At 39.7% G+C, this 19,624-nt stretch overlaps 1 protein-coding gene across 1 annotated transcript in view; it reads left to right on the plus strand.

Annotated features, from left to right (window-relative positions):
- Positions 1-19,624, plus strand: part of itga1 (integrin, alpha 1) — a 61,798-nt gene that overhangs the window by 21,713 nt on the left and 20,461 nt on the right. Inside the window, exons 2-4 of the mRNA XM_004549724.3 lie at positions 4,882-5,002; positions 13,906-14,015; positions 18,409-18,497. Coding sequence (XP_004549781.3) covers positions 4,882-5,002; positions 13,906-14,015; positions 18,409-18,497 — 320 coding nt within the window. The remainder of the gene's footprint in view (positions 1-4,881; positions 5,003-13,905; positions 14,016-18,408; positions 18,498-19,624) is intronic.

Consider the following 19,624-nt stretch of genomic DNA (forward strand, 5'->3'; position numbering starts at 1 on the left):
CTGAGCCAAGCTTTGAAGCCTACAGGTGCTAAGTTGAGTGATGTCTCACAGGTCAGCGGGTGCTGCTTTCTGCACTCGCTGTATCAGCAGCAAAGTCTTTTGGTTTTCCTTTGGTTTTGATAACTGTGGCAGAGAGAGCAGTGGGGTTTTATCTTGTGGCTGACAGACTGCCGGGATCAATCAGGACCACGTGGTCCTTGACTGAAAACAGACCCATTGTAATATCACTTTTGCAGTATTCAAACCAACTTAGATTAGACATTTCTGGTCAGCATGTTTTCCATTTTGATAAATGACATGCAGATTTTTTGGCTTTTTTAGACTTGTTCATTGACGCTGTGGGCCTCTGCTGTTTTTGTAGTGTGGAGAGCCCAACAGTCAGAATGATTATGAACACAAAACAAAGGGAAATTGTCTTAAAGTTAAAACGCACTGTCAGTTTTGTTTATGGAAGGACAGCGTGCTGCTTTAAGCTCAGTACTATTTATCTATAAACAGTAAAAGATGTTTGTAACCACTATCACATCATATATTTGTTTGTACATTAGGCCTGGACCATGTTAAATGACAGAAAATGGACGAAAGGTTGGATGGAAGACCAAAAGTAGCTAGTTGGCTAGCTAGCTTAATTAGCAAGGTGCTTCCATTGTTCTCTTGTGATACTTAATGGGATGCTAAATTTAGCCATTGACAAATAGGCTTAAAATGAATGTACTTGCCAGAAAGTAATGCCCAACTGACTGCTCTTTTAGAGGGGTTGAATGTTCAGCAAGATGTAAAAGCAAGCATCCATCACAAGTGGCCACTTTAAATGTTACTGCCTTGAAACTGGTAAGTTGTACAAAAATGCCAAGGAGAAATTAGCTTGTTACCATTTTTTAAGCCAACCTATAAACTATTTAAAAGATGGTTTTGCTTTTTGCTGTCACCATATGGTGGCCTTCAGAAAAGAATACAGGTTAAAGACACATCTGTAGTGGCTTTATTTTTCTTTCCCTTTAAATGTACCAGGAAGCTAAGCCTGTGTTTCCTACCATCTACGCTGTAAAGATGTTCTGCTAGTTGTATATACTGTATATATATGTCAGTTACTGTTGGAGAAAGGCTCAAGCAAAGTTTGTTAAGCTTACTGTTTCTGGCATTTCAACGTTTTTTGAAACCATATCTAATGAGGTAAAGTTGAGTTTGACAGTGACACTGCTTGCTTATTGGCTAGCGACTGACAAGTCATTCAACCCTCGATAATTCCCTTTTCTGGATAATGACCATAACTTACAAAATGAACTTCATGTTTTATTCAGTATGACTTGAAAATAGCAACTGGTGTCATAAAGTAATCAAGAAAGTGTTTACTGAGGTCAAAAAGCAAGGAAGCCAAGGGCCATTTTCCCATAGACTTATAGACCTACATCCAGAAGTCAGTTTGCAACCTGAGTCACCCATAATCCCATGAAAAGGAAAGAAGAGTCAGTGCACTTCTGCATTGGCTTTACTTTTACAACTCAAACCTACATCTTGCTTAATTCTGTCCTTTTTTGCAGTCAGAACATTTCGTCCTGAAGGGGGTCTAAATGAGTAATTTTTGACACATTTCACTTAAACCACAATGATCAGTTTCATTCTTAAAGAAAAGTCACAGCTTGACCTTAGCAAGTATTTTATTTCCCCTGGGGACCATGAGTGTCTGCACAAAATTTCATGGGAGTCCATTGAGGAGTTGTTGAGATATTTCAGTCAGGATGAACTGATGTGCTATACACACTCATGTGTGACTGAGTACATAATGAACCTTCCAGCAGTGATGGACAAATATACCCATATGGAAAAGATATATTTAAATCTTATAAAGTTTTTATCTGTCTTGTATGAAACTTGTATGAAAAGCATACAAGAGTGAAAACACATATAAGATCCCTTGAAAAATTATACAATGAAACTTGTATGTTTTGTATACTTACTAAAAAAATATATGAAAGTAATGAGAAAGTGGCCACTTTCATGAGTAAATCATATATGTTTTTACTATTTCTTTTCCATATGGGTATATATGCCAGTACCTCAGACACTCATGTGGCCATTTCCATCCACAGAGGGACAAGACTGCTTATTGGTTTTCCAGGGCAGATGTTAGCCCATCTCACAAAAATAGACAGTTATATAACTTCACTGGTTCTGATTTGAAGAGAGTAGAGCCAGGAGACACCCAATACAGCGAAATGAGATTGGTATACACAAAGTATGTGCCTGCCAGTGGACAAATGATGTTCCTAAGTGATTTACAACTCAGGCCGGTTTGACTCTGAACTGTACTTGAGCTCAGTCTGTGATGAATGAAAAGGCCTGGTTGGCCTGAAGCCATCTTAAATCAGCTAAATTAGCTGTGTGTCCGTGTGTGCGTGTGTACCTTTGGATTTGTGGAGATGTGTATAATCAGGTTAATAGGAAAAGGAAATTGAGCTTCTCTGAGAGATGGAAAGGGGGTCACAGAGGAAGTGCAGAAATGACTGAGGGAGAAACAGAGGGGATAATACTTCTCATCTGGGGTTCCTGTATATGACTCAGCAGGCCTCCTTCGTGGTCTCTGGAAATTTAAAAAGTGAAATCTTATATGAAATCTAAATGATCGACATTTAAACGTGACTAGCAGTTTTACAACTGCTCTGTTTACAGAGAGGGATGCTTACATATGCTAATCCCTGCATGTATTGCTCTCTGTGGCTTTCTTGTGTTGTTAATATGCACGAGAGACCACTCCACATTTTCAGCAGTTTGTGATTTTAGTAAGCCAGTAAGCACATTTGAATGTATGGAGCCAAGAGACAACCTCGGCTGAAATATTAAGCCAGTGCTGAAGAAAAACAAAAGTTCCTTGAGTGACCACTAGACGCTGGCTCCCAAAATAAGTCAGCTTCCTAGTGCAGTATATAAAAACTCTTTACAGTCGAATTAAATGGTCTCTTGAAGTGGGCTCTGTAGTTACTTTGACCCAACTGTATGCAGAATTATTTTGTATATATCAGATATTCCAAATTGTCTTTACACTGGTGTGAAAAAGTGTTTGCTCCCTTCCTGATTTCCCATTTTTGTCAGATCATCAAATAAATTTAAATATTAGACAAAGATAACACAAGTAAACACAAAATGTAGTTTCTAAATGAAGGTGGTTATTTTTAAGGGGGAAAAAGGCCAAACCTATATGTGTGAAAAACTTTAGCTTCTGTCTCTCTAAAAAGAACATGGCAGTAGAGTTACATCTGAACAAAGAATAAGACCTCTGGAACAATATCCTTTGGACAGACAAGACCAAAGTGAAGATTTTTGTCCATAATGCACAATGCAAAAACCAAACTCAGCATAGCAGCACAAACCGACTGTGAGGCACGGTGGTGGAGGGGTGATGATTTGTGCTTGTTTTGTGGCCATAGGACGGGAACCTTGCAGTCTTTGAGTCAACCATGATCTTCTCTGAACAGCAAAGTATTCTAGAGTCAACAATGAGGACATCTGTCCGACAGATAAAGCTTGACCAAAACTGGGTCATGCCACGGGAAAATGATAACATCCACAGCAGAAGACTTACAGCAGAATGACTGAAAAAGAAAAGAGTGAAGATGTTGCAGTGGTTCAGTCTAAGTCCAGACTTCAACCTGACTGAAATGCCGTGGCGGGACCTTAAGATAGTTGTGCATAAACGAATGCCTGCAAACGTCACTAAACTGAAGCAGCGCTGTAAAGAAGAGTCAAAATTCATCCACAACCACGGAAAGGTCCTGATAAAATCATATAAGCTGCTAAATCACGGGGTGTACTTTCACAGGGCTCTCTTTTAGATGCTACTGTAATCATTTTATGCTTTTAATCAGAAGAATAAATTGTGTAGATTCAGGGATGTTTTGACTGAGTAAGAACATTCATTCATTTTCTGGAGCTCGTGAATGTCTCTTCTAAATATCAAAGCAATCTGTCTGGGATGTTGCTGTGTGGACCACACTGAAATATCTGGTGGATAAACCAACAAACATAATCAATTCTTGGGTGTTGCTAAAAGATGTAAAATTACTTCAGTCTAGACCTTTTAATGTAGTTCTCAGACACATTAGCTACAAAGCATTACCATCAAAGGATAAATAGCTGCTTTATCCTTGTGTGTCTATGTATGCGGTCTGCCTTTGCACATTCTGTTTTTAATCCCACTGTTCTTCTACTCCTCTACACTCCCTCAAAGGTCCGGGAATTGAATAAATTATATTGAAGGAATTTCCTGGCACAGTAGATATAAAGAGTGTCATTGTGGTGCAGGCACAATGAGACATGGATGGATTTATATAGAGGCTCTGTGATATACTCATCTCAGTGACAGACAGACCCAGACTGGGCAGAGTGCAGAGAAGAAGCCATTGTCCTGGAGGTCAGATTGAACCCTGACCAAAATGGCTCACATTGATGTTCGAAATTCCTCTTCCAGAATGACTGTGTGTGTCTGTGTGCGTGTCTGTGGTTCACAAAGTTCGGCCCTCATCTGGGTACATCATTTTCATGCACCCGTAAATAATATTGACATAAATAGAATTATTTATATTTGCTGTAACTAAAATACCTAAATGCTAACTTTTATTTATTACATTTACAAAGTATTTTAGTAGATCTCTTTTTTTTTCCATTTCCAAGAGGCATCTTGAGGGTTTCAGAAATATTTACTGAGTGTTTATGGCTTCTGCACTTAGAAATAACTGCATACGCACATCTTTTGTTTCAGTATTTGCCCATCAGTTTATGTAAATCCACTCTGAAGAGCAGCACAGCAGACTCAAACAGGAAGTAAAGCGGCGCCACTCTCGAGTCTTATCATGCGTAACCTTTACTGTACTTTTATCTTTGCAGTGCTGCTGACCTGCGTGTTCTCCTTCAACGTGGACCAGAAGAACAGTTTGTCCTTCTCTGGACCGCTGGAAGACATGTTCGGCTACACTGTCCAGCAGTTTGAGAACAGCGAGGGAAAATGGTGAGTGTCATCAGCAGCGCGTTTTTTAGGGGCTAAAGTCATCAGGAGGCCGGATGTATGTGATCCCTGCATCTCACATGTAACACAGTAAGGGGAATTGCTGAAAAGAATATATAAATGGGCCAATAGGTTCGACTATAGGAGCACAGAGGTGTGTTTAAATGAGACACTGAGACAAGAATGTAACTCAAAAGAACCAACCGACTTTAGTGAAATAAACCATAAGGTTGACAAGCACAGGTTAAAGGCACTTTACAATTGTAGAAAAGAAACTTACAAAAAATGAAAGAAAAGTAAAACACATACTAAGACAATGACTTGGCCAAGTGTCCCTTTTGGTTTTCAATGCTCGGGTGCACCCTAGTAACCTGACTCCTTAACTTTTATACAAACAGATTACACAAATCCAATGTACATTCAAATGAAAATCTCACACTCTTTTCACATGTGGAAAATGTTCTACACAACAGCTTATTATTTAAAGTCCCAAATAAAAAATGTCCACTCCTATTTTCTTTCCCAGGGTGTGAAAGAAAATAGGGGTGAGAGAATGTCAGTCAGTGGTCTTATGAATAACCAGCTGTGTTAAAGTGTGAGTGATACACACTGCAAGGTGCAGCAGATCATCAAGTGGAAAAGAAGCGAATCTCAGTCTCTCTAAGTCAGGGGTGGGCAACTCCAGGCCTCGAGGGCCGGTGTCCCTGCAGGTTTTAGATGTGTCCTTGAACCAACACAGCTGATTTAAATGGCTAAATTAGCTCCTCAACATGTCCTGAAGTTCTCCAGAGGCCTGGTAACGAACTAATCATGTGATTCAGGTGTGTTGATCCAAGGTGAGATCTAAAACCCGCAGGACACCGGCCCTCGAGGCCTGGAATTGCCCACCCCTGCTTTAAGTCCAGGTGGGAAGGCTGGGAATTGTTCCTGAGGATCCACCTCAGGAACAATTCAGCACACACACACAAAAAAAGCACACACACACGCCGAAGACAATAGTATGGTGTCTCTCGGTCGGAAGAGCTAACAAAGGCTAACAGTTTAGCTCCACGCGGTACTTTATAAAGTCGCCAGAAAACTGCAGCATTCGCCTGTTTACTCACTTTGGCTACTTTTAACATGAAAGGTAGCTGATAACCAGCGAACTTATGTGCAGCACAGTTGGTTACAAACTTTTATCTAATACTCTTTCCAACTCAAAAACCTCAGTCTCTCTTTTCTCCTGCTAGCACGCAACTACCTCCACACAAAGCACCGAACACAGTGTAGGTGGGTGAGACATACAGCGGCAGGCTGCTTTCCCATTGGTCAAATGGCCTGCATTTGTATAGCGCTTTTCTAGTCCCTAAGGACCCCAAAGCGCTTCACACTACATTCAGTCATTCACCCATTCACACACACATTCACACACTGGCAATGGCAAGCTACATTGTAGCCACAGCTGCCCTGGGGCGCACTGACAGAGGCGAGGCTGCCGGACACTGGCGCCACCAGGCCCTCTGACCACCACCAGTAGGCAAACATGGGGTTAGTATCTGCATACTGGGACCTGTGCATTTCAATTGGTTGGGCAGGCTGCCCATCTCTCCTCATATTTATCACTCATTAAAGTGGTACCCTCATTTTATGTGGGTTACACACAGATGCTCGCTGAAAGACAAGACCGTTCCAGCGCGAACCTTGTTGTAAAAATAAAGATGACTTCATGTGTTAATATTTTACCTAAAAGTCACACGAGGCGTCTTATCTGGAACATTTTTGCAACACTTTACATGTGGTACAGGTCTGCAGCAGCATAAGGTTAAATAAACAGAAAGAAAAAGCTCATCTCATGCAGTAACTTCACACCACACTTAGTGTCATTGTATGAATACATTCAGTAAATTGCATCCATTCCTGCTTATCTAGTTGCCATATCTTGTCCCACGTCTTTTGTCGTAAAGAGAATTTTCCCACATCAAATTGATAGCTTTGGTGGTGAGATGACTGTTTTCATACCGTTTTGGTTTATCACAAATTCCCTTATTAGAGTGTTGGACTAATTAACCAACAGTCTTATGGATCACTGTGTCTAAGAGGTTGCATATCTAAATGCAATACTCAGAAGACAAAAGTCGAACATACGGTGTGTATTTAATGCTAATTAAATTAAAATAGCAAAGTTCTCAGAACAGCCAGGGAATACAAGTATCCAAGAAACACTAGGATTACTTATTCAGACAGCACATGGAAATCAGAGCTACATGGCACACAGATATGGTCATGGACAACACGACAAATGACAAAGAAGGACTGAGAAAGTACATACACAAGAGGTAATGAGGATAGAGGAAATGAAGACAATCAGGGAACCAGTGAGGGCCCAGGACAGGAAGAAAAGCTGCGCAAGACATGAAGGGAAACTGAATGTTTCAAATTAAAGACAGGAAGTAAGTAAAGAAAACAGACAAGAAGACAGACTGAACGTGAGACATTGAGACAGAGATGAAGAAACATTGAAAGATAAAGACAAACAGACGAGACAGAAGGAGGGCCAGAACAGAAACACAAAGGGAGACTCACTAAATACATCACTAAAGTGAACAGAAACTGAAGGCACAAACAAGGCTAGAAAGTAAATGGCCTGTATTTATATAGCGCTTTACTAGTCCCTAAGGACCCCAAAGCGCTTTACATATCCAGTCATCCACCCATTCACACACACATTCACACACTGGTGATGGCAAGCTACATTGTAGCCACAGCCACCCTGGGGCGTACTGACAGAGGCGAGGCTGCCGAACACTGGCGCCACCGGGCCCTCTGACCACCACCAGTAGGCAACGGGTGAAGTGTCTTGCCCAAGGACACAACGACCAAGACTGTCCAAGCCGGGGCTCGAACCGGCAACCTTCCGATTACAAGGCGAACGCCCAACTCTTGAGCCACGATCGCCATAAAGAACTTATACAAAGCATCAGAAAATTAACAAGATGTATTAAAAACAACCTTGTGAATAGAAAACAAAACATTAACACGACAGAAACCTAATCCAAAGAACCTAAAATTCAAAACTAGAATGAATCCTCAACTCAAAGACTCAAAACCTTGGATCAAAGACCCATGGACCATGACAAACTGGGTGGGAGAAGCAGACCAGTTGGTCGGCTCCCTTTCACCAATTTTACAGCCATCATTTTACCAGGAAAATGTGTCTTCTGTCCTTCAAGGTCTTATTCAAAATCAGCAATACTACACTTTAGGAATTTGATTAATTTGCATAAGAGGAGTGACATCTAAATATCCAGCTGACCTCTCTTCTAATTTGATCAATTTCTCAGACAGACAGTTTACCTGCAGATTTCCAAACAGATTAATCATATTTAAATTATCCTTTTTAAATTATCTTTTTCCTGGAACCATGTTCCAGGATTTTTCCTTCACCATTTATGAGGTTTCAAGAAGAAGATAAACGACAGATATGAATGTTTGAAAAAGTTATAGATGAAAAGATTAGATGAAAACTACTCAAAGGATAAATTCAATTGGTTTATTGTTTTATAAATAAGTTGAAAAAGAAAAAGTTAAACAAGTAAATAATGAAACAAGGTAAAATGAAGTAAGAACAAAACGTTAACAAGTAAATAATGAAACAAGGTAAAATGAAGTAAGAACAAAACATTAACAAGTAAATAATGAAACAAGGTAAAATGAAGTAAGAACAAAACATTAACAAGTAAATAATGAAACAAGGTAAAATGAAGTAAGAACAAAACGTTAACAAGTAAATAATGAAACAAGGTAAAATGAAGTAAGAACAAAACGTTAACAAGTAAATAATGAAACAAGGTAAAATGAAGTAAGAACAAAACGTTAACAAGTAAATAATGAAACAAGGTAAAATGAAGTAAGAACAAAACGTTAACAAGTAAATAATGAAACAAGGTAAAATGAAGTAAGAACAAAACATTAACAAGTAAATAATGAAACAAGGTAAAATGAAGTAAGAACAAAACGTTAACAAGTAAATAATGAAACAAGGTAAAATGAAGTAAGAACAAAACGTTAACAAGTAAATAATGAAACAAGGTAAAATGAAGTAAGAACAAAACGTTAACAAGTAAATAATGAAACAAGGTAAAATGAAGTAAGAACAAAACGTTAACAAGTAAATAATGAAACAAGGTAAAATGAAGTAAGAACAAAACGTTAACAAGTAAATAATGAAACAAGGTAGAGGAGAGAAAACCCCAACAATCCCCTCTGAGCACGCACTAGGCGACAGTGGGGAGGAAAAACTGCCTTTAAACGGGCAGAAACCTCCGGCAGAACCAGGCTCAGGAGGGGGCAGTCAACTGCCGGGACTGGTTGGGGAGGTGAACAGAGGTGGAGCAAGACGAGGCTACACCAGGTGAGGAAGCAGTAGAGTCTCTCGTCCAGGGCCAGCGGAAGCGTTTGTTCTTCTTTTTCATGCACTTTTCTACAAGAGCTTTTTTTTCCAGGATGAGGGTTCTCAACTCATCGATGGTTTCTGCGTTTTGTTTCTCAAGCTTCTTGCATGTTTTCTCCACCTCTTCCAGTGTTGCTCGTTTTTCTTCAAGCTTTTCCTTGAGCTCTTTGGATGTTTCCTCCTGCATTATCTTGTCCTTGTGCATGTCTGCGTTTCTCTGTTGTACTTCTTTGTACAGGTCTTGTAGCTCCTCATTTCTTCTGTGGATATCTTGGAGCGTACGCTGCAGGTCGTCATGTATTTTGTCTTGTTCTTGCTTTTGCGCCTGCATTTCAGTGTGTTTGCGCTTCAAGTTGTTGTATTCCAACAATATCCCCTTAGTGAGCTCGGAGTTGTTTCTCGCCATTTGATCCATCCTTTTCTGCATGTGTGAGCATTGTTTGTCCAGTTTTTCTTTTTCCCCTTCTAGTTGACTTGTTTTGTCCTTCAGTTCACTACAAAACTGTTGCAGTTTTAGGTTTTTACCCTCAAAGTCTTCGACAATACACTTCTCTTCTTTCAATCTTTCTTTCTCTTGAAGAAGGTCTTTGTTTTGGCGCAGTGTATCATCCAACTTTACTTTCAGCATTGTGTATTTTTCCTCCGTGACTTTGAGTTTGTGCTCCATGTCTCTTTGCTTTTTCTCCTGTTCTTCCTTCTGTTGGAGGATTTCTTTATTTTTTTTCACAGCTTCATCGAAGTTTTTTTGGAGCAGCCGATTCCTTTGGTCCATATATTGGAGATCCCATTCTGTCTTCTCAACAGTAGCTTTGCTGTCTTTAAGCTGGTTGGACATCTCCTTTAGTTCCGCGCTCTTTTGCTTGTTTTCCTTAATTAGGAAGACAATCTGGTCTCGGGCTTGTCCAAACTTGATTCCCCAGCCCTCATTAATAATTGTTATGTCGGGCTGGCGTTGTTGTCTTTCTTCAAGGTTCTTATTTTGCGCTTCCATCTGTCTACACTTCTCCTCCAGTTGAAGTTTCTCGTCTTCAATCTGTTGAATTTTATTCTGGAGGTGGTAGTTTTCCTTCCTACTGTCATGTAATGCCCTTTGGACGGCTAAGAGGTCATTTGGCCGGCCACGACAGGAAGGAGAAGCGGCGTAATCTTTTTGCCTTGGTTGGTGTCTTGTAGGATACATGTTGAAAGTTGTACACGACAACTCTGAAAAGGTTTCCAAAAGTTTCTGTGGTGAACGTGTGAAAGCTGCAAACACAAATGCTGCGAAGACACGAACTACAAATTGCTGTTTCTCACCCCTATTTAAGGTCAAACTTCAAAGGATCAAAGTATAGTGACATCACAACTCCGTGAGCCAATGAGATTGTCATGTGACCTTTTGGAATGGGGATTTTTTTTTTTAAACCGTTTTCAAATTTAACTTAATATTTGACTATTTCTTAACTGACCTGTTTAGCTGATTAAGAAATGAATTGCCACGAGCATCCCTAATGTTATATAACAGACAAGTAATAGAGGTATAATACATTTTTTAAATGTGTCTTTTTTTCCCAATAAATATTTTTGTTTAAGAGAATTCTGGCCAAAAATGTGCACACGTATCAAGACAAGTGTTCATTCGGTTAAATTCTACTCCAGAAAATAATAAAAAAAGGAAAAAAACACTGATTCGCTTGTAAAATTAAGCTGGGGCGAGCACACCAGCTGCGGCTGTAATGAAGGTCCTTGTTTTTACTACTAGCTGTTAACCTTAAACTGCCCGCCAGAGTATTCACATACCCAGCCTGTTAATACAATGAAACCAAGCATCCGTGGCTTCTTGCTAAAATAAACATGGAAACATGTTTTTAAAATCTTTTATCTCTTCTGCTTTCTGCAAACTCCTTTAGTTACTCTAAAGTCAGACCTGTTGCACTATAATCGCTGATCCTTTCCTGCATGGCTATACCTGATGGCGCTTTGTACTAGTTAACTTATCGAGATCATATGAGATCACTTGTAGTAATTCACTTACTGCTAATCAGTGGAGCCATTTGCAACTGAAACTCCTCAGTGCAGTCAAACATGTGTGCTACATATCATCCAAAAAGCTTGATTTTGTTCTGTTTCACACTAGTGATGAGGGCAAAGCACGCTGCGAGCGGAGGGAGGACATGACCGAGGCTGAATGATTTACAGAGGTTTAGTGGGGAAAAATTAGAGACGACCTGTAGCTCTCAGTGTTACGCTTGGGAAAATATTTTAATGAGAAAATATAGCAATCACATGGTGATGTAACACGCAGGTTGCTGTAAGTGGGAGGTGACTGATTAGTTACAGATGCCTTAACCGTCAGCGAGGGTGGGGAGAGAAAAGCTGTTACATGTGGCACAGGCGGTTCAGCTTTTCGCTGGAGCCTCTTGTAACCTTGGCTAACCCCAAGATTTGTCTGCTCTCCACAACATTGCTGGGAAAGGTTTCAGAAAAGTGCAATGTTTTCATTTTTTAAATCATGTGAAAATGATTTGTTATTATTGTAGAAATTCAACATTTAAAGAGTTTTAAGGTTTAAGAACTTGTAACCTATTTTTTGCTGAAAAATATCCATATATTATTCATCCAATGATGAATTATGGTTTGTGGGGGCAGAAGGTAACAGAGGTGCCCGGATATTCCTCTCCCTAGCGATGTCCTCCAGCTTATCTGGGGGCGCTCCCAGCTGAGAGACATAATTTTCCTCGCTTGCTCTGTGTTTTCCAGCAGTCTCCTCCTGATGGGACACGTCCCAAACATCTCACCTACAAGATTTCCAGGTGCCAGCCTAATTAGATGTCAAAACTGCCACAGCTTTCTCATTTTGTTGTGGAGGTTTAGCAGCTCTTTGAGCTTGTTGCTCTATCTCCAAAGCAGATCCCAGACATGCTTTGGAGGAAGCTCATTTCCTGCCACTTGCATCCCTGACCTTTTTCTTTCGGGAAAAACTACTTAGTGAAAAAGAGTAATTATCAAATAAACCAGGATTCAGAGTTGTAAGCCGAGCTAGCAGCTTCATTTTCAGTTGTTTAATTCTATATTCAGCATCTTAACATATTCACATTTACTGTGCAACCTGTTACCATACTGCCATTTTTACCCTTTTATCATACTGACAACAAACCAATGAGAATTTTAATAACAGGTGTTTTTTTTCCCTTGTCACAAAAACATAGCTGTTGAGCTGTTTTTGAAGTAGATGCAAATCCCAACAAACAAATAGTATGATAGGATCAATCTTTGTTCATTCAATCTGAAAACGACCCATTTCATTGCCGTTCAGCTAAACAGTGGAATCTGGACACCGTTTCAATTTTCCCTCTCGCAGCTGCTTATTTTCACTTTTCTACTTTGGTTACGTCAGCCAAAATGACTCGGTTACTGTGGGGGAAAAAGACCATGGTTTGACTTCAAATACACCCTGTTGGAGAAAGTTCTGAGTCATCTAGAGTTGATGACACCAGCACACATTTTACATACAGTTATTCACACGGCTGTGCCTTTAAAACTTAACTTTATGTAATAACAACAGCCTGTACAAGCCTGGTTTTCATGTTAAGAACAGTTTTGAAAATCCATTGGATCGGGAAAGTTATTCATCCTGTGTGCAGCATGAATATTTGGACAAAGTTGCATACCAGTGCTTTGAACCGCTGTTGAAATATTTAAGTGGTTGTCAATCATTCCCTTGTTAAAGCTGCTCTTTTTTTGCAGTGACACGAGCAGGAAGAACACTTAACTTATCATTAATGAAGTAATTATGAAGTGTTTATTTTTTCATTTCTGAGTGAAAAGAGTGCTCGTTCAATGCTGTAAATAATTACAATGTTTCTCACAGGCAGCTGGCAGCAGAAAGTGTGTCGGGTGTGTTGTTGTTCCTCTCTGCGTCTTGCTTCAAATGACACAGGGTCCATTAGAGTCAGGAATGTTAATAAGCTTGAGCGTTTAGAGGAAGGCAGATGACCAAACTTTTTTTTAGCATCAATGCACTGATGGAGAGACACAGTGTAATAAAACCCACACAAGACACATATTGAACTTGTCCAGCACATTAAACGTAACACTGAAGTGCTATAAAAGCAGCTGGGAGTTATCTTCCATTACTATGTGGTGTTGGTGAGAGCTAAATGAGATTAACTGTTGTTTTTTATTTCCAGCTATTTCTTTGTTATTGTGTCAGAGTGATTATATAATAAAACTGCAGCCACAAACTCGCAAGCCAATCACAATAAACTATAACATCTTTACTAGGCAGTGTGAACCATGGTTTACGTTCAATTGCTATACAAGTATAATTAAACCATGTCTAAATAGCTGTGGACTTCAGAAGTGGATCTCAGAGTCACTGCTTCTAATCGCTGCAATAACATCTGAATTGCGGTTGTTATCACAATTGTAAAGCAAGTAGTGTGGATGTTGGATGGCTTTCCATGTAACCATTCCCATCTCGTCCTTATTTTTTCAGGGTTCTGATTGGATCTCCGCTGTCAGGACAGCCGAGTAAAAGAACCGGAGACGTCTACAAATGTCCCGTGGGGAGAGATAACAACAACTGCATCAAACTGGAGCTGCCCAGTAAGAAAACGATTTGTGTGCACATGTGTACAGTTTTATCTGATCTGGCTGAAGGGGGCTATGAGTTCATGCAATGCCAAGACAACCACCTGTCCCTCTGTCCAGCTACAGTTCACAAGAAATGCAGCTCCTCCTGCAGTATTGGCCAGATTTTAATCAAACTTACACACAGTGATCACTCAGTGGTCAGTGTCACATTTGTTGTTTTATGGGCACTTTTCCCTTTTCACAGCGATGACCTTCATGCGCACTACTTATAATTGTACCAAATTCTTGCTCCTAATGTACTGAAAAATAACAAATTCAAACTGTTTAGTGAAGTTAATAACAAAAGATTCTCATTGTTGATACATTTTGCGTGCACAAAATTAAAAATCACCTTGTTAGACATGCAAAAGGCCACTTATTTCCTGATAGATTATGACAATCATGTGATCATATTACTGATTATTATCATGGAGTAAGAAGTTCTGTTGATTGACTCCCAAATAGCACATTTGAGAGCATATTTGTGGCCTACCTTCCACCATTATCATCAGTAATACGCTCAGTGCTATGACATACTGATCACAGGTTTACAACTGATCATGTAGTCGTAATGCTTCTGAACTCAGACGGTGTACAAGACTAATTTGTCATGCATGTGATGAAGTAGAAAACAATGTTTTGCAAGGACGGCCTTACATTTTGGCTGTTATGTTTTACCTTCTCTCCTGTTGTGTTAATACTTTCCTATTCACGCAGAGGAATGCACAGCATCCTTCCTCCAACACTATCGGATAAATGAAGGCTAAAGGATAAAAAAACCAATGCTGACACCTTTTCCTAACAGATCAAAATTGCCAACGCTCTGCTGACTCTGTAACTGCACCGTTCCAAACCTCCTAAGATGTGCTTATGCCATGACCATAGTGAAATCCTGGCAAGAAAGTAAAGCACTCACAGTTATTCCTGCGTCCAACACACGCAATCTGATATCATTGTTACCACAACCTTACATTTTAATGTTGCCCCAGGAGCGTCACTGCTTCAGGACCTTTTACCATGATTAATTATACTGATATGATTAATGCTGTGAAAAAGTTAAACAGTTATTCTTGGATTTGAGAAGGTGTCTAAGCCTGACCTCAAAGAAGTAAAAACTCAATCAATTAACTCTAAAGTAATAAGTAAACATGGATATCTAATTAGTGATCACAGTCTCCTGTGTGAAAGCTGTGTGTTTGACCCAACCACCCACCACAACCTCTTCTCTAGACACACTTTGTCACTCGATAAAAGGAAGCAATAATAACACGGGGATCAATCATTCAGTTGCTGCATATTATATCTGTTGTCATTGTAACAGATAATCCATGTTATTCGCTTCATCTTTCAGTGGCCGATTGGTTTATATATGTGCATGAACATGTGCATGAGGGGGATTTTAATTGCCGGTGTGCATGGGAGAAGCTCTCAATTAACTGTCTGCACAAATACTCTAAATCCAAGTGCTTCAGGGCGTGTGCGTCTGATGTGTGTGTAAGTTAACTTTTATATCTGACTGGGTCTTCTGGGGAGGAAGCTGGAACCATCGGAACAGGAAGACAGCAAATAAACAAGGTTTTAATGTTTCAGCCTTCCAATTTATCTAAATTAAACAGATAAACACAACTTAGCTGCCGGTCAGTAGTCTGCAAAGCCTCTATTAGTGCCTGCCTGTGTGTGTACGCAATAACCGAGAGCTTGTGTGTGCAGCAGATCTGCAACTTTTAGAGACTGATACGTCACCGCTTTAGCACAGTTGCCTTGGACACCTTAAAATTTCTAAGTAAGCACGGTAACAGCTTGGCTGCTGTTGGTAAATTATTGGTTTTAAGTGCTGATCAGTTGGAATTCCCTTCTCTGAAGTGGAGAGTGCTGTAGTTGCTTTATCTTGGGGGATTTAGAAAAAAAAGCTTGAATCTCACAGACCGAAGTTTTGTCTGGAAAGCATCCAATGGGAATCTGGAGCCAGACAAGTCAGCAACAAACTAGGAGAAGTTTAAATGATGACAACAGTGCTGGTTTATTTTACTTTTTTAAAAGAAACTAGACACGATAAGCAAATGCATGACCTGTTTGTTTCTTTAGGATCAGTTGATGGATATATAAAGTATTCTTGGATATTTCTATAACAGTAGAAAAACCTTGCGCAGTTCAGCAGGATGTGTTCATGTAAATGTTTTAAATAAGTAAAGGGCTTGTCAGTCATCTGTCACTCTTCATCATTTCAGTCTATGCCCACTGACGACTCCTCACAATCTCTCATCGCCACATCTGCCTCCATAATGGATTTATATTTTCCCAGCACAGACGAGCGAAGCCAAACCATAATGAGCAAAGTTAGTGGCTGTTGTGTTGTAATTTTTAATGACTCTTCAGTCTGACCAGTAAAACTGGGAGGCGGTTATGCCATGGCCATTATGAAATACTGATGAGGAAGAACAGTACCCACAATTTTGGAGGGGTTGGTTACTAAACACCTTGGCTGTATTTTTGCATTCTGTTTAGAAAATTGAAACTAAATGACAAACATGATGCGTCAGTTGTATAATTGTAAAGTCAGTCTGCCTTCTCTCACATATACTCATCCAAAAACAAAACATAAGTTTGGGTTTTCAAATAGATTTTGTCTTATTAGATATATATCTATCTATCTATCTATCTATCTATCTATCTATCTATCTATCTATCTATCTATCTATCTATCTATCTATCTATCTATCTATCTATCTATCTATCTATCTATCTATCTATCTATCTATCTATCTACATATTTTATATATATGCACGCAGAAGACATTTGAAATGATACAAGCAGTCACCCATCTGAGAACGGATAATACAAGTGTCCGGATCTGTTGTTGAGGAATTGCTCTCCCTTCCTGCAGCTGTGCAGTGGTCAGTGGCTGTGGCTGTCTCTGATGAACACGTTGACTCAGCATGTGCCAGGTTTGTTCAATAGGAGACATATCAGGACTAAATGCTGGCTAAGGAAGTGTCCGGATGTGCTTCTTATCCAGAAAGGCCTGCGCTGCTCTAGCAGTGTGGGGGTGGGCATTGTCGCATTGTCGCCCTGAAACAGCCGCAGGGTGGAGTACTGCTGCATGAGTGCCACAAATACAGGTTGGAGCACCTCATCTTGGTACGTCTGTCACCAGGATTTCCACTGAAAACAATCTGATCAGAAGTGGCCATGCAGGGCTGCGGCAGCAGACACACTTCAATTGGTCGCGGCAGCCACTGCACTGATAAAAATGTTGTAGATAAACTGCATGAACCAATTCTGAGGTGTATAAGTGAGTTCACTTGTGTTCAGTAAACAAAATACCAGCCCTGCTTTTGACTAAATCAATCAGCCGTAACTGAAAACTACTAATGTGAAATGTTTGGGTATTCTAGGAAATTGGGAAATGGATTTAAAACAAAGACTGATTATGAAGCTGATTTGCCATAGTAATAATTAGTTTACTGTTTTTCAGTGTTGTGAAAACTCACTGCAGTTTAGATCCACAATCTAGAAAATCACAGGCAGAGCACCAGAGCAGGAGCAGTGCTCTGATAGGTCCAATTTGTTCTGATTGCTATCAAGCATTACTGAGGAAAAAGCTTGTATTTCGGTGTCTGTCACTCGTTCCAGTCCCACGTGGGTATCATGAGCTGCAGGGTCCTGAACTGTGTCATTGGAGTTAAGAAATAAGGATGGGTCACTTTCCAAATCAATTCAGACCCACATCACAGTTTAATGTTGTTTTAAAAAGTTTGTTTATGAAAGACAAGGATTTTTTTCATCCTGAGGTCAGCAGGGAGCCCGATTGTGCTGCCTTTATTAGTATACTTTAGTGAGTGTGGGAAGGAAATAGAGGGAAAAAACCCACCCGGAAAGGACGTATAGGGTAAAAATTTAACGCACTAACTGCTAACAGATCTGTTGCACATACAATAAGAAATTGTTTCACATCAAAATCACTTCTCAGGGAGCAACATTCAAAATTGAAAAGGCATGTTTCACAGATTTGCAGAAGGAAAAACTAATTCCTATCCAAAACATTCCCAAGCTGCTAATTTTAGACACATGTTGGGTTGGTTTAATGATTCCCCTAATTCTTTCCCCTTCACAACAAACAGGCTGTTTACCAACAAAATATTTGTGTTGTGCTCCATATTCTTAGTTAATAGCCATAAGCTACACACAGAGGGGCCACATGGTAAAGTAATATAGCAGAGTATATTTAGTCTCATGTCATTCTTTGGGATAGGCAGCACTTTTCTTGTGGGAAAATGAAAACGAGAAATTTACCCAGCTGTGCTGCTCTCTGTTTGTCTCACTCTGTTATTCATCTAGTTTATTCTTCTTCTCTTTTTTTTTTAGAAAACACAACCATTCCCAACTTGCGTGAAGTGAAGGAAAACATGACCATGGGAAGCACACTGGTAACGAATCCCAAAGGAGGATTTCTGGTAAGCAGGAAGTCTTCTACATTTTCTATAGACAAGAAGAAGAAGGACTGATCTTTGCATATTTGCTGCAAGACTACTCAGCAGCGAATTTGCAGAACACGCACTAAACCTTTGGCCTCCATGGAAAAGTCAGGCTCCGTGTCCTGGGAACGTAACAGGATGCTGTGAATCAATTGTGGTAATGTTGAAGTGTTTAAACATGTAGGGTTGTGCTTAAGAACTGTAGTAAAACTTTATTTAAACCTGAGGATCACCAATGTGTCAAAACTACAGCGCCAGTAAATGCATGTTTTTGCAACTTCTTGAATGGTTCGTGTATGAAAATCTAATGTAGAAATGTGAGGTGGAGCTGCAGTTTAAACCCTTAATGTGATTTACACAACATGTCAACACCATGTCTGTATTTATAAGGTGGAACACCCAAAACATTTGGTATAAATCAGGCTACCAGAGGAAACATATGACATGATAATGAGCAAATAATGAGTTTAGTAACACATTTCAACACAATCTAATCACCAGCTGGACTGCATGTGTGTTTAGTCATTTACTGAACATTTACAATACTAATTTATAGCCGTGCCACTCATTATGCCTGCCTGTTGAGCCATCACAGTGGTGCACTGATTTTCCTGAACTATTACATGCATTGTTATGGAATTTTCTGCAAACCTGAATGGTCCCCAAAGGATGAATCCTAATAAGTATACTGCTCCAACTAATGCGTTTTTTTAGCCTCAGGTTTTCTATCAGTTTTGCTAATTAGCAAATGTTAGCATTTTAGCAATAATGAGATACTTTAATGCTAAGCAGGCCTTTGTTTCTGGGATTACTAGCATTGTCTTTGAATAAGAACTTCAGTACTCACAACTACTTGTATAAAATCTTTATTATCACAGCAACAAGAAAAAAAACCCAGAAGCATTTCAGCACATGGCTTTTCTCAGAGTTTCTAATACACATGTAGTCACAGCTATAATGAGCACAGGTAGCAACGATCAGCAATTCATCAACATACAGAAGTGACGGCCTGCTCCAAGCACATACATAGATTACACACCATTAACGCTATCAGAAACACACTGAAAGACAAAAAATTAACAAACTATATCACATAATACACAACT

Source organism: Maylandia zebra, linkage group LG7, assembly GCF_041146795.1.
Source record: "Maylandia zebra isolate NMK-2024a linkage group LG7, Mzebra_GT3a, whole genome shotgun sequence".
NCBI lineage: Eukaryota > Metazoa > Chordata > Actinopteri > Cichliformes > Cichlidae > Maylandia > Maylandia zebra.